The following is a 24,421-nucleotide window of genomic DNA, read 5'->3' as shown; positions in this document are numbered from 1 at the left end:
GGGGTCTAAGCAGCAGTCTGTCTGTCTACCCACACAAACACCCACATGGTCAGTACAGTCATTGTGTACAGTATGTCTACAGCAGCAGTGTCCGCTGAGCTCTGGCCAGCAGCCCATACTCTCTTTTGAGGACTTTCCTTTTAAATCCTTCCCTTTGTTGTGAATGGATGGAATGCCATGTGCTTTGCCAAATGGCATGTTTTTGTTATTGTGCCTGAAAATCCTCTGATTCATTATTTGGTGTTCAATGATCCAGGCTGAATCACATCCGGCTGTGATTGGGAGTCCCATAGGGCGGCACACAATTGGCCAAGTGTCGTCCGGGTTTGGCGGGGTAGGCCATTGTTGTAAATAAGAATTTATTTTTAACTGACTTGCCTAGTTGAATAAAGGTTAAATCAAAATCAAAATAAATATCTAATGCAGGGGTTCCCAAATTGTTTATCTCAGGCCCCTCTTCCAGCATTGGGGAACATCTTCCACAGGTTTAAAGCTTATTTCCTGTAATTCCACACATTTTGTCATGGGGTAGAGAACATTTTGCCATTTTAAAGCTAATTTTCTTTCAATTCTATACATTTTGCCATGTCTAATGTGTGTTCATGTGGGATTTAAGTGGCTCAAGCATTACAACAAAATCTATGGACTACAAAACCTCGCTAAAAAACGTTATCTGACATGGGCTAGTTGATCTGGACATTTCTGACAGGTTATAAAAAGCTCTCTAAGGTATGTAATGACTGTCTAGACAAGAGGAAAATGGATTATGCACTACCCAATTTCAACTATTACAACTTTCAAGAGTAAATTGAAAGTAAGTTAGACCCCCCTCACCCCTGCCACTGATCTAATGGATTGAGACAGGTTCTAGCTGTATGCCAGTACAATTGTATTGGTGGACCAAATGTCACAATGGACATTTGTTTGTTCAGTGCTTTAACCTCATAAATGCAAGCCATCAAAAGGACAATAGTTAGGCATAATCATTATTTAGGCTACTGTCAATACATCATTGCCTCAACAACACCCTGTTATGGGACTGATTTCTGCCACACTGACATATAAATTATGTTGCATTATAGGCTACTGTAACAAGGCAGTTGGGAGCTCGGTAAGCCTACCAACAACCATGCTGTTGTTACAGAGCTCATCCACCTGTGCCAAACTGTTCCAGACCGCTTGGCCGAAGATGTAGTGCGCACAGCGCTTTGAAAATAAGATATTGGCTAAAGGGAAGTCATCGACTGCAACTGGATTTGTCCATCGCTGCTCTATAGCCGAGCCCACATAAATGATAAAAGAAGAACCCACACCCATTCACTAGACTGGAGTAAACAGGGCAAGCCCAATGTACATCATCACCGCGTCGGTCAAAGTGCGCGCAGATGACAGTTCGAGGCGGTGCTTTCAGGCTATTCTTTATTGCTCGGGAGGGGGACATTACTGAGTCGGGCGTGGGAGTCAGGCAATCTTTCCTATTCTATCTGGATAAATGAAAGCTGACAACTAGACCACTTTATTGCAGCGTCCATCACAGACTGTCTCAGGCATCTTGCTGCGTCTAAAACTTTGAATTGTGCCCCCTCGCCGAGGAGCACTCCAACCCGCTCGAAGAAGAACGACGGCCGGACAACGCTCATCATCGCGAAATATAGGTACTTGACGCTCAAAACATCCCTCATTCAGTCACCCTGGCTGAAGTTAAATTCATCGTGTATGTCCGTTTACAACTTTGCGTACATATTGCCTGTGAATGATTCGTTGCGCCGCTCATAAATGTGGGTAAAATACATATTTCAAGAGAGAGATTACACTATCCCTCGCCTCGCCCAAATGATCTCAATTGGTTCCCTCGGTGGGCAAAACCTAGGCTACTTTTTGAGTGGCAGCCTACTCTGATACTAGGTTACATCTACAGCTTGATGGTCCCAGTGGTAAGTTTCTCCCCTTAACCTATAACTTAACCTTTAGACATGCTTGCTAGCCTGGAGGTTGCACAGGCAATGTGGTATAGTCTAGGATAGGCTAACCTACTACTATGATATAGCGGTGTTAAACTGTCACCTCTATATTATGGCTCAATATTGTAGACCAGACCGCTTACTTTTTCCACCTGTCTGTAGATAATGTTATCCCTCTATGTGATTCCTGATGCAAGGAGCCTTGTATGGGTGGCATATGTTGACATCCTTGCAAATATTTATCAATGCAGGATAATTGGTGGAACAAATTAAATTTGTCTCTTCAATTTATGTTCTTGTTATGAGAAGAACAAGCCTAGTTGTCACCTCAAACAGCTGACAAACCAACACATTGCTCAGCACACAACATAATCACACTTGCATCATTTAGAATTATGACTACTGCTGCTTGTACCTTCTGATATATGTTTCCTATACCATATTACATCTTTATGGGTAATGAAACCACAAACAGTCAACTTTCAATGTTGTAATTTGTGTATGTATTTTTGTCTAGACATAATCCTATTGCCATCTCAATGGATTTTTTTTATTTTTTATTGTAGTTTTTATTAAAATGTTTTAACAGTTTTTATTTATTTATTGTAAAGCAATTCAAAATATAATATAGAAAAACAAACAGACTATGCAAACCAGTCTGGGGAATAAATACATTCTATAAAAACCTTATGCAAATTTCAAACATTCAACATTTTAATAGCTTTTCTGTTGTGAGAAGATATTGTGTTTATTGTTCAATTTCATTCTCAAAAATTATAAACAGAGTTTTTTGACTGATACATTTACATGTATGAATATGGAATTGAGCTAAAATAACAATGAGGTTGATTAAGAAGAAAGACTTTGCTGTACTTTGTATTTCAGTGTAGTGTCAGCATTTTCATTCAAGCTAAGTGAGGTCATCAGTTCTTGTTAAAATGACCATTTCCTGGTTTCCCTCTACACTGAAGGAGAGGAAGACAAAACAACATTCTGGAAATACTGGCTAGACTCCTATTCAAGTCATACTTATCAGATCATGCTGCACATGTAAATAATCACAGGAAAACATCGAGAGAGGCATTCCTGGTCAGGTCAACCTATTGGTTAATAAGCAAAAAGACCATTTCTACAGATTACAGACGCATCAGGAAGTGGGTCACACTGGGAAAGGATCTTCTCTGTCTGTTGTTGCAGAGAAATGAAATGAATTTAACCGGGTTCAATAGAGCTAGAGACAGAGTGTGTGTGTGTAGGCCCTGCCCCCAACTTATTGTCTATCTGTCACCTGGGGCTGTATGGCAAATGGCCCACGAACACAAGAACATAACTCAAGGGCCAGTCAGCCCCCCCCATGGAGGGGCCAAAATGTTGGCTCTTTTTACACCAGGGGTGTCAGAATCAATCCATGGAGGGCCTAGAGCCTGCAGGCTTTTGGTTTCAGTAAAGACCTAGACAACCAGGTGAGGGGAGTTCTTTACAAATTAGTGACCTTAAATCATCAATCAAGTACAAGGGAGGAGTGAAACCCTTAGACACTCAGCCCTCCATGGAATTAATTGACAAGTAGTCTACAGTATCCAAATGTAACAGTTTAGCTTCCGTCACTCTCCTCGCCCCAGGGACCCTCTGCACACATCGACGACAGCCACCCTCGAAGCATCGTTACCCATCGCGCCACAATAGCCGCGGCCCTTGCAGAGCAAGGGGAACAACTACTTCAAGGTGTCAGAGCGAGTGAAGTCACCAATTGAAATGCTATTAGTGCGCACCCTGCTAACTAGCTAGCCTTTTCACATTTTAAACTATTTTCTACATTGTAGAATAATAGTGAAGACATCACCTATGAAATAACACATATGGAATCATGTAGTAACCAAAAAAGCTTTAAACAAATCAAAATATACTTTATATTCTTCAAAGTCGCCACCTTTTGCCTTTGACAGCTTTGCACACTCTTGGGATTCTTTCTACCAGTTTCACCTGGAAGGCATTTCCAACAGTCTTGAAGCAGTTCCCACATATGCTGAGCACTTGTTGACTGTTTTTTCTTCAATCTGCGATCCAACTCATCCCAAACCATCTCAGTTGAGTTGAGGTCAGATGATTGTGGAGGACAGGTCATCTGATACAGCACTCCATCACTCTCTTTCTTGGTCAAATAGCCCTTACACAACCTGGAGATGTGTTGGGTCATTGTCCTGTTGAAAAACAAATGATAGTTCCACTAAGCGCAAATGAGATGGGATGGCGTATCGCAGCAGAATGCTGTAGTAGCCATGCTGGTTAAGTGTGCCTTGAATTCTAAATAAATCACAGACAGTGTCACCAGTAAAGCACCAACGCACCATCACGCCTCCTCCTCCATGCTTCATGGTGGGAACCACACATGCGGAAATCATCCATTCACCTTCTCTGTGTCTCACAAAGACATAAAATATTAATAATACTAATATAATATAATATGGCAGTTGGAACCAAAAATAGCTCATTTTGACACATTGGTGTCCTTTTAGTAGTAGTTTCTTTGCAGCAATTTGACCATGAAAGCCTGATTCACGTAGTCTCCTCTGAACAGTTGATGTTGAGATGTGTCTGTTACTTGAACTTTGTGAAGCATTTATTTGGGCTGCAATTTCTGAGGCTGGTAACTCTAAGGAACTTATCCTCTCCAACAGAGGTAACTCTGGGTCTTCCTTTCCTGTGGCGGTCCTCATGAGAGCCAGTTTATCATAGTGCTTGATGGTTTTTGCGACTGCACTTGAAGAAACGTTCAAAGTTCTTGAAATTCTCCGCATTGACTGACCTTCGTGTCTTAAAGTAATGATGGACTGTCTTTCTCTGCTTTTTTGAGCTGTTCTTGTCATAATATGGACTTGGTCTTTTACCAAATAGGACTATATTTTGTATACCACCCCTACCTGTGACAACAAAACTGATTGGTGTCTACCTCGTGAAGCTGGTTGAGAGAATGCCAAGAGTGTGCAAAGCTGTCATCAAAGCAAAGTGTGGCTACTTTGAAAAATCTCATATAAAACATATTTTGATTGGTTTAATTAACACTTGGTTACTACATGATTCCGTACGTGTTATTTCATAGTTTTGATGTCTTCACTATTATTCTACAATGTAGAAAATAGTAAAAAAAATAAAGAAAAACCCTTGAATGAGTTGGTGTGTCCAAACTTTTGACTGGTACTGTAACTTTGTGGTAATTTGTACTCTGCTCAGAGTAAACATCTCTGTTGTACTCAGCCCACCCCCTTAGGTTATCACACCTAGTTGTGATCCCCTTTCAAGAGGATGTTGGCTGGTTCTATCTGATTAGATATCTTAGTTGTTTTACTTTTGGTTTGGTCTATGGTTGGTCAACAATTGATTTTGAATATAAACAAGTCTGATCTAGTATAAATGGAATGAAGGTCTTTTGTTCTCTCTTGCCCTGCTACCACCCTACTGCACGTGTCAAACTCATTCCACGGTGGGCCGAGCGTGTGTGTTTCCTCTCCTCCCTTGGATTTGATTGAAAAATTAAGGTAACTAATTAGTAAGGAACTCCCCTCACCTGGTTGTCTAGGTCTTAATTGAAAGGACAAAACCAAAAAACAGCAGACACTAGGCCCTCCATGGAATGAGTTTGATACCCCTTCCCTCCAGAAAAGGTTGAAAATACTCCTCTTATAGACTGTTTGGCCTGAGCAGGTGTGTTTAGTTCATGCTTTGTCTTGCACCGTATCTACATGCTTAGAATTATGCTTTTGCCAGTAATGCCTTGTATAACTCATGGTTTTGCCTGGTATTATGGAACTCATTCATCCTACAATCTTAATTCGATACTTACATTGTTATTCGCTTCTCATGAACATTATTTGATCTTAGTCAGCTAAATTTAAAAAAGACTTGATTTCACATTGTTTAACTATAATATTAAATGGCGGGATAGTCAAATAAAAGAAATGTCGATTGTTAAATATTAGTTATCCCTGTGTTTGTGTTTTTCCAATTGACAGCGTGATTAGGAAACAATAAAAATACATGTAATTTGCTCCCTGTGCACAGATTGTACAGTTAAATGGTTTTATGAAGGCAGGCGTACAGTAACAGAGGAGAAAAGGTCCTCCAAACACGTAGCAACGCTCAGAGAGTGAAAGTGGCGTGGTTACAGAAGGGAAGGGCGCACGCTCACAAGTCCAGGCCGGGTTTGTGTTTCGTCTGTATTCAAAGCACCACAGTGTTCCACGGGACTGCCTCCACCCACAGCCTGTTGCGTACGTTTTTTATGGATGTCAAAAGAGTGATGGGCCATACACTCATTGTTTAGTAGAAATAAAAAATTAAAAGGCAACAAGCTGTGTCTCGCCCACATTTGACAGAAATGTGTGATTCATAGTATGTTTTTCCACTCAGACAAACCCTGCCTGACACCTGACATTTGTTGTCTCAAATATAATTACATTTCTGTAAATGTAATAACTTGATTAGTAATCTGATCTGACATTAGAAATTGCGCTCAATTCAGATAATGTACAAGAAAGATACTGTCGGTGCAATAGGAAGACTAAACAAGTAAAGGTTGAAGTTCCAGGAACGCAAACTTCATTATCAAGAATTTTCACTCCGGCTCTGTTGTCAACACTCAACAAAAATATATTTTTTATTTTGTATGAAACCTGAGAAGTGACCTCATGAGTAAAGGGTCCATTTTTAGAGTGAGGGAGTATTCCCCGCTCACAGCATGAGTCACAGTACAAGCATCTGCATGTGGAATGCAATCTAGTCTGTGTGGCCTTTTAGTTTAGAGGGGTAGAGCTGAGTAGCGTGGGAGGAGAGGCGTGGGCGCAGGGGAACACTCATAGCGGCTGGCTGGCTGGGCTGAGGGCTCCCCCCGCCCTTCCTGGTCCCCTCCTGTCAGTCACCCGTGAAAATGCGCTGATGGACCGCAGCTGACTTAGGGAAACACTTTCCATAGCAACCAAGCATGCCCTTCCTTCCCTCTGTTAACCTACCTGATGTAATCTCTATAGATCATCTAGGTTGGTGCTGAAAAGATTCTGGTTTCTATTGAAAAACAACTAGCCATGACAAGTATGAGGCATGCTGACACGGTGCAAAGCAAACGACTGTTTTTCAACCACAAAATTTGAAAAAAAGTTTAAGATTGGTTGCTGTTCTCTAGCCTAACTGTTACAAAACAGTAGATTTCCTTGACAAAGGGTGTGGGCGTCTCGACAGCTTGCATGCATGGAAAAAGTTCATCCCCACAGCTATACCTTGAAAATAACCTTGTAAGGATGGACTGCCTATATGTAAACTATAGGTTATATACACTGAATATAAGAAGGATAATTAGGATACCTACTGCACTGCAATATGGTAAACAAAATATATGTAGTTTTATAATCTATACCTGCGCAGAGTGACTTATGACTTCATCTGCTTGCATCACAAAATTCAATGTATATTTCCAAGTACAGATGAATAATCAGTAATGTTGAATTGATTGCTGGAAATTGTACCAAATAATTGCCTAGCCCAGGAAGTATAAAGAACACAGGGTCATTCCATTTCATTTCAGCAAGCCATGACACCCACCAGCTCAGATCATTCTGAAATGGTTTCTGTCGTTAAAAACAGATAAGCATTCCTGCAACATTATTTTGTTGAAAGACAATTTGAACTAATTGATTGCACCCAAATTGGCCATTTCAATTTATAGGATTCATATAATATTCAACAAATATAGTACCCAACATTCAATTTGGACCAAACCTCTTCTTAACAATGATTAAGATGTGAGGAATCCAATAAGAATTGTTCAAAGCCACCCACAGACACCCCAAATCCCACAAAGCCCCACCCAATGTCCAGAATACAGTATCTGTTCTCTGTTTGAAAAGTAGTATGAAGCTGCGGTTTGGAGTATAGTTTATTCATACTATAATGTATTCTCAGTGAATATTGTGATGTTTTCTATCTTGTATTTTTCCCCATAAATTAAAGTGAAAGTACCAGGTTTTGCCCAATAGATACTGTTTTTTTCTGCTACTGCCACACCCTTTTATACATTCAAATCAATTCAAATTCAAATTAATACAAAATGTTGTGCTCACAATTCGAGCAAAACCTCATTGAAACAATTCAGTTGGTACTTCTCTTATACTTAATCTGTGTCCAGGAAACAACCCTGTAGGTGTTGTTTATTCCCTTTAAAAAGGTCTGGATGAGAACAACAAGCTATTAGGCTACAGCAGTGCTTATGGTCTGCAACTAAGGGTCTTCAATGGTAAAATTCACAAACACACACTATGTGGTGTTTTGCAGTGGTAATGGTATTGGGTTAGATTTAATGGTAACTGTCACTAAACACACAACATATAAAAATGTTTTCTAATAATTGTATTTAAAAACACAAGACTGCCATGCAATGGTTTATAATTGTATTATATTATTAGGGTTGTCACAACAGTCACTAGGCCATTTCTCCATAACATGTTTGGGCTTAGTTGGAAGAGTCTTCATATGAGAATTGCAACATAGAAGCTCTTTGAGAGGTCTATCCCTATTTCTTTGAACTAATTCAAGGATGGAGTATTAGTTGCGAAGAGAAGGACGAACTGAATTTCTTTCATGGAGGACTGGCTTGACTTGTTATGACCTAATTTATTTTAATCACAAGTAAAAATGTAATCAATGTAATAAACCACGAGAACAGCAAAATGGATAGTAGGGTAGCAGGAACAGTGGCATCTAGTGGGAAAAACCAGGTACGTTCACACTAATTTATGGGGAAAATGCCAGCTACTTCAATGGCAAATTTTTATGATTTTTTTTGTTGTTGACCAAATTCACTGAGAATTACATAGTATGATTCAACAATACTCCAAGCTGCAGCTTAGATACTACTTGACCAACATAGAGAACTGATACTGTGTACTGGCCATTGGAGTGGGCTCCATGTGGAGTTTGGGGGGTTCCGTGGGTGGATTTTGACCATTTATTTAGATTCCTCATGACATTGTTAAGAAGAGGTTTTGTACAAATCAGATGTTGGGTACCATATTTATTGAATTTATGAATCCTATAAATTGAAATTGCCAATTCTGTGTGCAATTAGCTTAATTTCTCAGAGTTAAAAAATGTTCAGCAAAATAATGTTTCAGGCATGCCCATCTTATCTGTTTCCAACTACAGAAACCATTTCAGCACAATCTGAGATGGTGGGTGTCGAAATCCTCTTTTTTGTGCTTTTTGAGGTGGAATGACTCCACGGGCAGATAAGAACCTGCTGAGGTTTCTGTTGTGCCTTGATAGATGGTTGCCTGGATCTCCCCCTTTCAGCTCTACCAATCTACTCCCATGTTCATTACAATCAGCACAATCCTGACCTATAGGGGTGAGGTAAGGTTAGGATGGGTGGCTCATGATGGGGGCCAATTTCGACTTAGTGCTTTTGCATATATATATATATATATCACATGTTGTTCTGTTTGTTAGTGATTTCCAGTCTGCATGTAAAAATCCTGCATGCAAATATAATATCTGATCAGGAAGTAGTGAATCAGATTTGACCCAGGTTGCCCTGGCCTAAATGATGTCAGACAAGGGTGGTACATCGTCTGTCCGACATGAGGGAATAGAGACATGCATATGTCAGCGTATTGCTTTGAAGGTCATGCAGAACTGCCATCTGCCTTGTTGCCACAGGCAAGGCAAGGGAAGTAGCCTAAAGCTGGATTTTACATGTGTTGTTTAGAAGCACTACTTTAGTATGCTCTTTGAGATGTTTTGATTGTCTGCTTTCAAATTAGCAGAAATTAGCAATTCAAATTGTATTTGATAGATTATTTGAACTGTATAGTAAGGCCCTAACTGGTATCCAAAACGTTGCATGATGTGCAGTATAAAATAAGTCCTTGTAGTTCTTTTTAAATGCCTGACATATCAACAAATGGCACTTTCCTGTCAATTCTCTCCTCTCAACTGATTGGCTGCCTAAACAAAACTGCTAGGCAACGCTGCTAACCTTTTTGAGGGGAATTAAGAAGGGACAACATGACCCTTTGTTAGCACAGAGAGATTGTGGTTCCACATCACATTGAATGTGGGGATTTAGGAGTTTATTATTTTTCAGCATTACCCCATGACTGACATACTTTTGATTGCTGTAGATATAACACTGACTGTCTGACCTATACTCCCATAGTGCTGTTAGGTACTGGGACAATAACCCATTTTAAAATGGAGATGATTTATTACATTCTTTTATGATTTGATCCAAAAATGGCTGTCTTTTGGTTGATATTAAGAGAGAAATTGTGGATGGAGAGCTACAAAGATGAAGAGGTTGACACTTGCCAGACTATTTCAGGAAGAGGTGTTAGACTTTACAGAGCAACGCATGCAAATTGATGAATGAATAGAAAACTGGGTCAGACAACACTCTGAAAAAAGCTTTGGGGAGACTAAAACTCTTGAGACGTATAATGTCTCTGGTGTGTCTGTGGCCTCATACTGCTTATGCAGAGCTTGTATTGGGCCCACGGGGCATTCTAAAGTACAAAATGCTCCTTGAAGCTGCTTATGCAGAGTTTGTACTGGGCCCACGGGGTATTCTAAAGTACAAAATGCTCCTTGAAGCTGCGTATGCAGAGCTTGTACTGGGCCCACGGGGCATTCTAAAGTACAAAATGCTCCTTGAAGCTGCATATGCAGAGCTTGTACTGGGCCCACGGGGCATTCTAAAGTACAAAATGCTCCTTGAAGCCGCTTATGCAGAGCTTGTACTGGGCCCACGGGGCATTCTAAAGTACAAAATGCTCCTTGAAGCCGCTTATGCAGAGCTTGTACTGGGCCCACGGGGCATTCTAAAGTACAAAATGCTCCTTGAAGCTGCTTATGCAGAGCTTGTACTGGGCCCACGGGGCATTCTATAGTACAAAATGCTCCTTGAAGCTGCTTATGCAGAGCTTGTACTGGGCCCACGGGGCATTCTAAAGTACAAAATGCTCCTTGAAGCTGCGTATGCAGAGCTTGTACTGGGCCCACGGGGCATTCTAAAGTACAAAATGCTCCTTGAAGCTGCTTATGCAGAGCTTGTACTGGGCCCACAGACCATTCTAAAGTACAAAATGCTCCTTGAAGCTGCTTATGCTTGTCAGCTTAGGACTGGGCTACTGTGCATTCGTTTGCTCGTTGTTACATCAACAATGTCATTTGAAACATGGGAGTGGAAAGACAGGTGTTTTTGAAACATTTGTTCTGAACACTATTAACATCATGACTGGAGATGACTAAAGGACACCGAGGGTATTTGCAAGCCAATGCTGGTGTTGAACTATGTGGTTCATGCCAATTTGCAGATGTAAATTTTGTGGCTTTTAACAGGCCGTTGCTGACCTGTTTTGCATGGTGTGATGATCTGAAGCGCCTTTTCTAAACAAAGCCCTTGCCTTGTGAGTTACTACCTAGCACTGTTATGTTCAGCTTACAATTCTGGTTTGATGTCTGAGCCGCCTCCATTTCACATTCACGCAGCAGAAGACTGATGTAACTCGTTCTCCTCTCCTCTCCTCTCGCCCCTTTTCTACACCGGCGGTATGTGCAGACGCAGGCAGCATGTCCGCCCCCACAGACCCAGAGGTGAAGGAGTTGAACCCAGTCGACTTCATCCAGCTACAGCAGTACATTGACTGTGAGTACATGCAGGCAGGAAGCCTCCTCAGCCCTGCATCGCCTTCCCCTTACACCCACACGCTCTCATATGTGGAAGTGGTGATGACTGTCTCTTACTAAGTATCTGCAAAACGTTGCCACATTGGGGCCCACAATTTCTCTTGGTAGATCTCTGGATTCAGACATTTTGTGAACCTCAATTTGAAGGAAAATGAAGGAATAGAAAACTGGATTTCTTATCCTAGTGTCTGTTATCCATTTGAATGCCGTAATACATCTGTCATGTGATACACATTTCATGTTGCTATGTAGAATATGATATATTTGTAGTTTCTGCCGACAGTTCATACCCCTTGACTTAATACACATTTTATTGTTACAGCCTGAATTCAAAATAGATGTTTTTCTTCCTCACCCATCAACACACAATAATACCCCGTAATGACAAAAGTGAAAACATGTTTTTAGAAATGTTTGCATATTTTATTGAAAATATACTGTTTAGAAGCACCTTTGGTGGCGATTATAGCTTTGCGTTGTCTTGGGTGTGTCTGTATCAGCTTTGCACATCTAGATTTGGGGATTTTCTCCCATTCTTCCTTGCAGATTTTCTCAAGCTTTTATTAAATTAGATGGGGAGCAGCAGTGAACAGCAATCTTCAAGCCTCTCCAGATTTCAAAGGGATTCAAGTCTGGGCTTTGGCTGGGCCACTCAAGGACTTTCACATTCTTGTTCTGAAGCCATTCCATTGTTGCTTTGGCTGTATGCTTGGGGTCATTGTCCTGTTGGAACGTAAATATTTTCCCCATTCTGATGTTTGCACTCTGAAGGAGGTTGTCGTCAAGGATTTGCCTGTATTTGGGTCCATTTATTGTTCCCTCTATCCTTACCAGGCTCGGAGTCCCTGCCACTGAAAAGCATCCCCATAGCATGATGCTGCCACCACCATGCTTCACGGTAGGAATGATGTTAGACTGTTTTTTTTCAGACACAGCGCTTTGCATTCAGGTCAAATAGTAACATTTTTGTCTCATCAGACGACAATCTTTTGCCTTATGCTCTGTATTTCACCTGCCTTTTTGCAAACTCCAGGCGTGTTTTTCTCAGGAGTGGCTTCCATCTGGCCACCCTCCCATAAAGCCCAGATTGTTTTCCTTCTGGCATGTTCTCCCATCTCAGCCAAGGAACTCTGTAGTTATGTCAGATATAGACATCATAATTCTATCTCGGCGGATGGTTCCTTGGACTTCATGGTGTAGTTTCTGCTCTGACATGCACCGTCAACTGTGGGACCTTATATAGACAGGTCTAGATCAAGTCCAAACAATTGAATTGGCCACAGGTGGACTCCAATCAAGTTGTAGTGACATCTCAAGGATGATCAAAAGAAATTGGATGCACCTGAGCTCAATTTGGACTGTCATAGCAAAGGGGTGTGAGTACTTTCATTTTCAATACATTTGCACACATTCTAAAAACAAGTTTTCACTTTGTCATTATTGTGTGTAGATGGGAGAGGGGGAAAAATGAATACATATTTAATTCAGGCTGTAACACAACAAAATGTGTTGTGAGGGGTATGCATGCTATCTTATAGTAACACTTATAGTTTCTGATTCTATACTCATTCTCTGTAACAATCATTACTTAGACATTCATGTTTGTAGTACTCTAAAATAAGAGTGTGTGTGTCCTGTGTGTCCTGTGTGTCTCTTCTCCTCCCAGACTGCACGCTGAAGGTTAAAGATGTGCTGAGGGAATTTGATGCGGATGGCAGGCTGGCCCAGCACAGACATGGAGAGGTGAGAGGAAACCATGGCCAGGTTGATATCGACCCAACCACAACTCATGTCTGCTCTCAGTCCCTCTTGATAAATGTCTGTGGTACATTACTACATTAATACACAGTTTGCCATGACATTTGAGAGTGATCGTTATGCTCATGTGATACCCATTGGTTTTCTTTTTAGAAAATCTATTAAAACTTAAACATTAATCATGTTGATGAATATGACATGACTACCTAAGAGCGCTGTATATAAATCAAATCAATTAGGAGAGAATTGTCTTCAGGGGTTGATGGATTTTTGCAAACCGCTGAAGTTACTAATGGAAATTACCTCTTCAAATCGTGCCAGTTCTGCAAGTTCTCTGACTGACGTTGTGCTGGCATCATGCAGAGTAAGCCATTAGGTGATTTAACGGGACAGGTTTTCCAATATTGCAGTTGGATTTGCCAAATAATTAGGCTAAATCCAATCTTCTCTCATAGGATGGATAAAAACAACACGTAGCAACTAGGACTTAAGGACTTATGGGGAAACGATGGGTTACAGAACAGAAAGACGGGTATTTCTCACTGAGGAGGATGAGAAAGAAGCAGCGACTCTCGAAGTAGAGTCATTAAGTGGAAAATCTGACTTAAAGCATTGATCATTATGGTTATGTACTGTGTACTCTTAACCCCAATTGCCCCCTGTAAGTCGCTCTGGATAAGAGGGTCTGCTAAACGACTAAAATGTTTTATTTTTATTTTTTATAAATAAATAAATATTTTGACCAAATCCCCTCATCATTGTAACCTCTAGGAATTATGATTATTTGCACCCAAATCACTCTGTCCTAAATCAGAATGTTTTGATAAGAATCATGAGATCTCTGTCATCTTCCCATTTGATTGATTGATCATTTGAATTATTGATTGATTGATATCCCATCCTCTGCTGCAGTGTATCAATGAGGAGGGCTTCCGTCTCTTCCTGAAGACCTATCTGGAGGTGGAGGACTTCCCTAAGGATCTCTGCCAGCGCCTCTTTCGATCCTTCCAGAGCGGAACTGAACCTGACGGGCAGGACAATGCTAGTACGTTTATTTATCCCTCGGCGTAGACGCATATTATTGTCTGACTATAGTCAGCAGTTTCACTATTCTCGGCACTAGTTCATTTGTCAAAGTCCACAGGCTGCACGTGATTAGGTGTGCTCTATGTGTTACCTCCCCCCTCCTCCTTTAAACCTCTCTCTCTCATAGAAGAGGTATTTTTGAAGGACGTTTCGTGTTACTTCTCCCTGTTGGAGGATGGCCAGCCCAGAGACAAGCTGGAGTGTGAGTCTTGATCCTGTTTTCGCCACCATGTCGCAGCTCCATACTGCAGTCTCTTTTTTATATAGATATTTTGTTTGATGGCTTTGTCCAAGATTTTTATATGCCAATTTCTCCCTCTTTCAGTTGCTTTCAAACTGTACGACAGAGATGGCAATGGCGTCCTTGACAGCTCCGTAAGGCAATTAGTCATATTTTTTTTCATGATCTACATAGAAATGGGTAATGGGTATTGTACCAGATTACCCATTTCAGTGTAATAACAATGTAATAACATGTAATGACTGGCTGTTGAAGGAGATGTCCCCTTATACACTTTAATTTCCACAAGGTATATATCAGTTCTTCAACTCACAATAACTTATGCTCTCCTGCCTGTATGAACCCAGGAGGTGGACCGGATCATTGCTCAGATGATGCACGCTGCAGATTACCTTGGTTGGGATGTGTCTGAGCTGAGACCAGTAAGTGTGGTCAAATTTTGGATTTCTAACAATAACTGACTATCATTTCAATAGAGGGGAAAATACCTCAAGTCTTCTGCAAATATCTGCTGCACAAACAGCCACTCAAGAAGGCTTATTTAGACACTAAGTTATAAGGCACTTTCATTTGTTCAGGTGCTAAAGGACATGATGACGGCCATCGACGCAGACAGCAGTGGCACGGTCTCTCTGGATGAGTGGGTGGAGGGAGGAATGAACAACGTCCCCCTGCTGGTGTTACTGGGTCTGAAGGTGGGTGAACCATGTTCACCTGCTGGTTCGTGTTCATTAGGGACAAAATGGAAGAAAACTAACTGAAACAGGGAGGAACTACCTGAACTTGTCCAATAATAAGAAAGGCTTGTTTTTTTCCATTGCACAACATTTTTCTACGGTGTGTGTTCATGAATACAACCCTGGTGTTACTAGGGCTGAAGGTAGGAGTTGGACCATCCATCACTCATGCCTCTTTATTGCGTCAGTGGGTTTTTTGTGGAGCCTGGGCTGGGAGGAGTACACATGATGCGTCCTCTTGATCTTATTTCCTAGTGCATCTTTACGCTGCTAATGTACTGTCTTTCTACCAGCTTTAGCAATATGTCACAGCCTCCACCAGTCTCTGGAGTTTATTTTTCATCTCTCTCTCTCTGAGTGAGAGAGTGAGAGAGCGCACACACTCTCTCCCTCGCCTTCTGCAACACCCTTCTGCTGACTCAGTGCTGCGGGCCTGCTAATGTCACATCTTTCATATATACAGCATCTATGCACCACCAGCAGAGTGAGTTAAGCTTTTTCCACTTTAGCTGTTACTTTTCCATCTAACATCACCATCTTCATCAATTAGTAGTAACTACAACGGAAAGGAAGGACATAGATATTGATTGTTACAGTATAAAGAGGAAGTGATTTTGTTTGAAACAACTACACTAATTGGGGTGCCACAGCACTCTGATCTCCCAAGTGCTGATAGACTGTGGTTTTGGAAATACTAGCATCTGAGATAATATCTTGGTATAGTGGGTAGGCCTACTTATTGATAATGCTGTTTGCTTCTGGGTCTGTTAGTTGACTGCCCGGCAAAGTGGACTGTCTGGCTAGCTGACTGAAGGTCTGAACTGTAAACTGGTCTCTCTCGCGCCCCTACAACAATGCCAGGGACTTCCCCTCCGGCTATTTCAGGCCACCAATGAGAGTCGGGGCTCTCTCACTCTGCTGAGTTCAGGGGCTATGCTTCATACACATACACTGACTGGAAGTCTGGCTTTGAGCTGAGGCACCATGAGTCATTTTAACCAATGTTTGTAAAAGCATTTGTTACTGTCGATTTCTGTCTAATCTAGATAAGGGCATATACAATCTGTGACCTTGTTACTGTGTTATTTAAAAACATTCACTCCGTTCTCAGAAAATGATAACTTTCCATTAAAAACCACAATAACTTTAGTCATGTTCAGAAAACCTAAGAATGTTATTTAAAAACATACACAACTTTCTGAAAGTATTCATGCCCGTTGACTTATTCCCTTTGTTGTTACAGCCTGAATTGAAAATGGATAAAACAAATCACACCCATCTACACACAATACCCCATAATAACAGTGAAAAACATGCTTAGAAATGGTTGATCATTTTTTGAAAATTAAATACAGACACATCTCATTTATATAAGTGTTCACATCCCTGAGTCAATACTTTGTTGATGCACCCTTGGAGGCGAGTACAGCTTTAAGTCATCTTGGGTATGTCTGTATCAACTTCGTAAATCTTGATTTGGAGATTTTCTCAAGCTCTGTTAAGTTAGATGGGACGTGGCGGTGAACAGCAATCTTCAAGTCTCTCCTCAGAGTTCAATGGGATTCAAGTCTGGGCTTTGGCTGGGCCACTCAAAAAATGAAGTCATTCCAGCGTTGCTTTGGCTGTATGCTTGGGGTCATTGTCCTGTTGGAACGTAAATCTTCGCCCCATTCTAAGGTTGTTTGCACTCTGAAGCAGGTTCTCATCAAGGATTTGCCTGTATTTGGCTCCATTCATTGTTCCCTCTATCCTTACCAGTCTCGGAGACCCTGCCACTGAAAAGCATCCCCATAGCATGATGCTGCCACCACCATGCTTCACGGTTTGGATGATGTTAGACAGGTGATGAGCTGTGCCTGTTTTTTTTCAGACATAGCGCTTTGCATTCAGGACAAAGAGTTACATCTTTGTCTCATCAGACCACAGAATCTTTTGCCTTATGCTTCACCTGCCTTTTTGCAAACTCCAGGTGCGCTGTCATGTGCCTTTTTCTCAGGAGTCCGTCTGGCCACTCTCATAAAGCCCAGATTGGTGAAGTACTGTAGAGACTTCTGGAAGGTTCTCCCATCTCCGCCAAGGAACTTTGTATTTCTGCCAGAGTGGTCATTGGGTTCTTGGTCACCTCCCTGACCAAGGTCCTTCTTGCTCAGTTATGCCAACTCTAGGCAGACTCTGGGTAGTAGTTTCCCAATGGAGACCACTGTGCTCTACGACACTTTGAACACTCTAGAAATGGTCTTATACCCTTCCCCAGATACAGATAGAGAATAGAAGATCATAGGTGTGAATTTCACTGATGCTGCGTCACAATAGAAAATAAAATGTGTTCCACGCAAATTAATTTATATCTGTACTTGCAGTGTCATTAAAAGTCTAATTGAAACATTCACTAAAGGTTTTACGGAAGTTATTTTAAAAACATCTGAATAACCTTTACATTTTGTTCTTAGTGTAAGAAAACTTTAATTAATAACCATAAGAAAGCATTTAGAGAATGCTCTCAGAATGTTATTTAATTCGCTTCAAATAACCTGGAATTTCCGTTCTCCGAGCGTTACTAAAACCTCCCAGGAAAACATACAAGGAACTTGCAAGCAACAATCTAAAAACTAAAAACACCCTACACACATTCCCACAACTTCCAAGGAACTGGGCACACACTGGTTGAATCAATGTTGTTTTAATGTAATTTCAATGAAATTACGTTGAACCAATGTGGAAGAGACGTGGAATTGACATCTGTGCCCAATATGAAATGTGCTAGCTGGGTTAGGATTGGTGTTGATGATTTTTGCTGCTAATAGAATCACTAATGGCAGATGACACCCCCATTTCCAACCATGAGCCAATATTAGAATGAGATGTGTATCAATGCTTGCATTGCTTACATAGTGCTTTCCAAATATGAGATTAGATTAGTATAGTATATTAGATTAGCGGAGTATAGACATTTACCCTGAGATTCAGAGTTTGTTCTAGAAGTGTGCAAAAATTGTCAGCAAACTACATTAAAAAAAATTCTAAGCACATACTTTATATATTTCATTGATGGTAAACATAATATGTATTTTCTCCCCTTTCACCCCCAGATGACTCAGAAGGATGGGCAGCACCTATGGAGGATGAAGCATTTCAACAAGCCTGTCTACTGCAACGTTTGTCAGAGCATGCTGCTAGGACTAAGGAAACAGGGGCTTTGCTGCACCTGTGAGTGACACTATCTAGTCTCACCACTAGAGGGCAATACAACTTAACATTCTCAATCATTCAATCCACCCAATGCTCATTTTTGAGCAGAAAGACATCTATCCTGATCATGTAATTGAAAGCAAGTTAATGAAATCTCATACTCATAATCGGATTATGCTAAAATGTATGCTAAGATATGTCATAATGACTTATGACACCCAATGCATTGCAGTATATTTCCAAATAAGTTTAATAGAAAAACAATGTAGTGGCAATGTTTATTGACTACTTAATCGTCAACCTCGTTTCTAGTCTTGACTAACATGATTAATTGAATCAATAAATGAGAGATAATGACAATAATAGTTCAACAATGGAGAGACGTAATGCATTGTTTACTTGTCCTTGTTTTCAAGGCTGTAAATACACGGTCCATGGACGGTGTGCCAACATAAACCCAGCTCCCTGTACCAGGACCTATGTCAAATCTAAGAAAGACACAGGGGTATGAGTGTTTTTTTTCCAAACAACTGCAAATTCCATTGTAAAATGTTAATATTTCCAATGCCTCTTCATTCTTAGTGTATGTTGTAATTTGAATGTCTGAGCCATTCTCTTTGTCCCTGTTTATGTACAGCGTCTGTCTTGCATCTTACTGGGCCTGTGTCTCTTGCCTCAGGTTCCAACCCATGACTGGGTCAGTGGGAACTGTGACTCTGGGAAGTGTGACAAGTGTCAGAAGAAGATCAAGAGTTATCACGGGCTGACGGGAAAACACTGTGTCTGGTGTCACTCCATGGTGAGGAGGGAGGGCTCCTGAGTAGATCTGTGGTCGTGAGAGTCAGGCCCTTGGAATTATTAGGCCAGGTGTTTTCTTCCACACAGAGGATTTACATCACAATCTGTTGTGAAATCTGTTAATGGAGTGGTTTTGCAAGAGCTACAGTGCCTTGCGAAAGTATTCGGCCCCCTTGAACTTTGCGACCTTTTGCCACATTTCAGGCTTGAAACATGAAGATATAAAACTGTATTTTTTGTGAAGAATCAACAACAAGTGGGACACAATCATGAAGTGGAACGACATTTATTGGATATTTCAAACTTTTTTAACAAATCAAAAACTGAGAAATTGGGCGTGCAAAATTATTCAGCCCCCTTAAGTTAATACTTTGTAGCGACACCTTTTGCTGCCATTACAGCTGTAAGTCGCTTGGGGTATGTCTATCAGTTTTGCACATCGAGAGACTGAATTTTTTTCCCATTCCTCCTTGCAAAACAGCTCGAGCTCAGTGTGGTTGGATGGAGAGCATTTGTGAACAGCAGTTTTCAGTTCTTTCCACAGATTCTCGATTGGATTCAGGTCTGGACTTTGACTTGGCCATTCTAACACCTGGATATGTTTATTTTTGAACCATTCCATTGTAGATTTTGCTTTGTGTTTTGGATCATTGTCTTGTTGGAAGACAAATCTCCATCCCAGTCTCAGGTCTTTTGCAGACTCCATCAGGTTTTCTTCCAGAATGGTCCTGTATTTGGCTCCATCCATCTTCCTATCAATTTTAACCATCGTCCCTGTCCCTGCTGAAGAAAAGCAGGCCCAAACCATGATGCTGCCACCACCATGTTTGACAGTGGGGATGGTGTGTTCAGGGTGATGAGCTGTGTTGCTTTTACGCCAAACATAACGTTTTGCATTGTTGCCAAAAAGTTCAATTTTGGTTTCATCTGACCAGAACACCTTCTTCCACATGTTTGGTGTGTCTCCCAGGTGGCTTGTGGCAAACTTTAAACAACACTTTTTTTTGATATCTTTAAGAAATGGCTTTCTTCTTGCCACTCTTCCATAAAGGCCAGATTTGTGCAATATACGACTGATTGTTGTCCTTTGGACAGAGTCTCCCACCTCAGCTGTAGATCTCTGCAGTTCATCCAGAGTGATCATGGGCCTCTTGGCTGCATCTCTGATCAGTCTTCTCCTTGTATGAGCTGAAAGTTTGGAGGGACGGCCAGGTCTTGGTAGATTTGCAGCGGTCTGATACTCCATCCATTTCAATATTATCGCTTGCACAGTGCTCCTTGGGATGTTTAAAGCTTGGGAAATCTTTTTGTATCCAAATCCGGCTTTAAACTTCTTCACAACAGTATCGCGGACCTGCCTGGTGTGTTCCTTGTTCTTCATGATGCTCTCAGCGCTTTTAACGGACCTCTGAGACTATCACAGTGGAGGTGCATTTATACGGAGAATGGATTACACACAGGTGGATTGTATTTATCATCATTAGTCATTTAGGTCAACATTGGATCATTCAGAGATCCTCACTGAACTTCTGGAGAGAGTTTGCTGCACTGAAAGTAAAGGGGCTGAATAATTTTGCACGCCCAATTTTTCAGTTTTTGATTTGTTAAAAAAGTTTGAAATATCCAATAAATGTCGTTCCACTTCATGATTGTGTCCCACTTGTGTTATGCAGGTGAATGAGGACCCAAAAGCGACTTGGCGAAAACAGAGTCTTTATTCCAGTAATGGATATAGGCAATACTCCTGGACAATCAGAGCAGAAAACAAAACATAAAAAACTAAATTCCACTCGTAGTGACGAGGACTGACTGGAGACTCGACTATTAACTGTAGGTTGCCACGGGAAGGCACCGACCGTAGCAGACTCAGACACCTGCTCACACGCAGCATCTGAGGGAAACAAGACACGACAGGGCGAGACAAAGACACAGCACGGCGAACATAATACAAGGATCCGACAGGACAGAAATGGAAAACAAGGGGAGAAATAGGGACTCAAATCAGAGGGCAAGATAGGGAACAGGTGTGAAAAGACTAGATGATTGAGTAGGAGAATAGGAACAGCTGGGAGCAGGAACGGAACGATAGAGAGAGGAGAGAGAGGGAGGGAGAGAGAAAAAGGGAACGAACCTAATAAGACCAGCAGGGGGAAACGAACAGAAGGGAAAGCAAAATGACAAGACAATATAAGACAAAACATGACAACTTGTTGTTGATTCTTCACAAAAAAATACAGTTTTATATCTTTATGTTTGAAGCCTGAAATGTGGCAAAAGGTCGCAAAGTTCAATGGGGCCGAATACTTTCGCAAAGCACTGTACGTCTGGAACTACATATTTTAACAATAAAGCACTGGGGTGGTGTTTTTATTTTTTTAGTTATAAAAATAAAAGACTCAACTGTAAAAAAATAAATAAATAAATATATATATATATATATATATATATATATATATATATATATATATATATATGTGTGTGTATATATATATATATATATATATATATATATATATATATATATATATATATATATATATATATATATATATATATATATATGTGTATATATGTATATATATATAATATAAGCACTTTGTGACTGTTGATGTAGAAAGGGTTTTAGAAATAAAATGTTATTAGCTTTATTCATTAAGAATTTGATAAGAGCTTGCTATATCTCTGGCTGCTACTGTGTTCCAGCGCCATGATGACTGTGCCTCCCAGGAGCCCTCCGACTGTAACTGTGGACCTCTCAGAGACCATATCCTCCCCCCCTGGGCTATCTACCCTGTTATAAAGGTACTGGATCATCTACTGCCCTGTTACAGTGGTCCAACACTATAAAATGGAATATACTGTATAAAGCTCACAAATATATATGTTTAGGAACCGTAACTATGCGAAATAACTTTTTTCTTATCTTAAAAACAACATTCACTCATATGCAATGGTAATAGTAGGATATCTAAAATGTCCAGCTTGAGAAACGATACATTTGGTTATCATATTGGGGCGGCAGGGTAGCCTAGTGGTTAGAGCATTGGACTAGTAACTGAAAGGTTGCAAGTTCAAATCCCCGAGCTGACAAGGTACAAACAAGGTACAAATCTGTCGTTCTGCCCCTGAACAGGCAGTTAACCCACTGTTCCTAGGCTGTCATTGAAAATAAGAATTTGTTCTTAACTGAGTGGCCTAGTAAAAAAAATATATATAAAAAAAATATTGTCATTGCTTCTTGTTTTATTTTGTGCCTCTGGGTGATCCTGAACAAAAAATACCCTGATTTGGGATTTTCACTATATTTAATTAATCGAAGGGTCCTTTGGATGAAGGATTGTTGAAATATATTTGACATTTGTATCTTAAAGCGGCAATCAGCAGTAGGAACAATAACAAAGTGGCCTCGCACCCATGGTTCAGTAAAAAGCTGAGGGATGAGGGTGGAGAAATTGAATCAATCTCAAATTCATAGACATAGCTATGAATGTAAGGATTGACCGTCCATGATATCAAAATTATAGTTTTGTCGTGTTTGTTTACATTTTTTGTTTACAAACATTGGAGAAAGAAAGCTCCTATTTGCAGTTCTGATGAGTAACAGCAGTTGAACTAAGCTCATGATGTAGATGTAGCAACTACTGATTTCCCCTTTAAAGCATAGTTGAGAAGTAATTCGTTCAAATTGGAACATTTGTGACATTTTTGCAATACCCAGGCCTCCTTTGACTCCATAATGTTTCATCTGTAAGTGCTACAAAGCAAAAATTGGTGTTTGTAATATGAATAGTATTTTGATGTCAATGACAATTTTCTTACATTAATTTATGAATATTGAAATAAATAAACATACATATTGAAAATATGCCATTTTGGATTAGGCAAATGTTTCAATATATCATTGAACATAATATTCTACAGGCATATCAAAGTTATGACCCATTTTAACGCTACAATATGTAACTTTTTGGGTGACCTGACCAAATGCACATAGAAATGTGAGTTATAGATCTGCCAATCTCATTGAAAGCAAGTCTAAGAAGTGGTATATATGTTCTATGTGTGCTATTTCTAGGCTTCCAGTTCGTACATTTTATTTTTGGGTCTTTTACTTTTGGTTTTGTACACCAGCTTCAAACATATGAAAATACAATATTTTTTGTTATGGAAAATATTTCACAACAGTTTTTTGTGAAATATGCTTGTTTTGTCACAAACTGAAATGGCGGAGGGATTTCTGTATAGTGCAGCTTTAAACAGAGAAATTGGCATGGTAACCAATCACACTCCTCCTTTTACTTGTATTGTTGCACATTCTGCAAATTACCAGCAGAGGTCAACCATTTTGAATCGATTTTCACATTCACTCTGTTGGTAATGCATACAAATTGGATCATAACTCTAAAAGTAGCAGAGATACAATTCTGGAACTGTGATATGCCCGTAGATCAGTGGTGGCTGCTGAGGGGAGGACGGCTCATAATAACGGCTGGAATGGAGTCAATGGAATGGTATCAAACACGTGGAAACCATGTGTTTGATATATTTGATACCATTCCACTGATTACGCTCCAGCCATTACGACAAGCCCGTCCTCCCCAATTAAGGTGCCACCAACCTCCTGTCCTGTAGACGTGGAGTATCATCATGTTTAACAAGATATTGAACATTTTGCCAAATCAAAAATGAGGTATTTTCAATATTCATAAATTAATATAAGAAAAATATTATTGAAAACAAAATACTACTCATAGGCCTCCCGAGTGGCACAGTGGTCTAAGGCATTGCATCGCAGTGCTTGAGGCGTCACTACAGACCCGGGTTCGTTCTCAGGCTGTGTCACTACCAGCCGTGACAATTGGCCCAACGTCGTCTGGGTTAGGGGAGGATTTGGCCTGGGGGGCTTTACTTGGCTTATT

At 40.5% G+C, this 24,421-nt stretch overlaps 1 protein-coding gene across 3 annotated transcripts in view; it reads left to right on the top strand.

Annotated features, from left to right (window-relative positions):
• The first annotated feature begins 1,377 nt into the window (after positions 1 to 1,377).
• The window catches only part of LOC124045965 (diacylglycerol kinase alpha-like), a 42,500-nt gene continuing 19,456 nt past the window's right edge, over positions 1,378 to 24,421 (top strand). The window contains exons 1-12 of one of the 3 annotated variants that reach the window (XM_046365822.1): positions 1,378 to 1,655; positions 11,566 to 11,652; positions 13,360 to 13,436; positions 14,364 to 14,496; positions 14,668 to 14,739; positions 14,863 to 14,912; positions 15,126 to 15,200; positions 15,357 to 15,473; positions 18,605 to 18,722; positions 19,121 to 19,209; positions 19,384 to 19,503; positions 22,206 to 22,304. In XM_046365822.1, coding sequence (XP_046221778.1) covers positions 11,577 to 11,652; positions 13,360 to 13,436; positions 14,364 to 14,496; positions 14,668 to 14,739; positions 14,863 to 14,912; positions 15,126 to 15,200; positions 15,357 to 15,473; positions 18,605 to 18,722; positions 19,121 to 19,209; positions 19,384 to 19,503; positions 22,206 to 22,304 — 1,026 coding nt within the window. In that variant the 5' untranslated portion in view covers positions 1,378 to 1,655; positions 11,566 to 11,576. Of the gene's footprint in view, positions 1,935 to 11,565; positions 11,653 to 13,359; positions 13,437 to 14,363; positions 14,497 to 14,664; positions 14,740 to 14,862; positions 14,913 to 15,125; positions 15,201 to 15,356; positions 15,474 to 18,604; positions 18,723 to 19,120; positions 19,210 to 19,383; positions 19,504 to 22,205; positions 22,305 to 24,421 lie in introns of all 3 variants that reach the window. The other 2 variants (XM_046365819.1, XM_046365821.1) reach the window with 2 other exon arrangements.

This window comes from Oncorhynchus gorbuscha, linkage group LG10, assembly GCF_021184085.1.
Source record: "Oncorhynchus gorbuscha isolate QuinsamMale2020 ecotype Even-year linkage group LG10, OgorEven_v1.0, whole genome shotgun sequence".
Taxonomy (NCBI): Eukaryota; Metazoa; Chordata; class Actinopteri; order Salmoniformes; family Salmonidae; genus Oncorhynchus; species Oncorhynchus gorbuscha.
The sequence above is the reverse complement of the archived record's forward strand: the minus strand, read 5'-3'. Positions and strand labels throughout refer to the sequence as shown.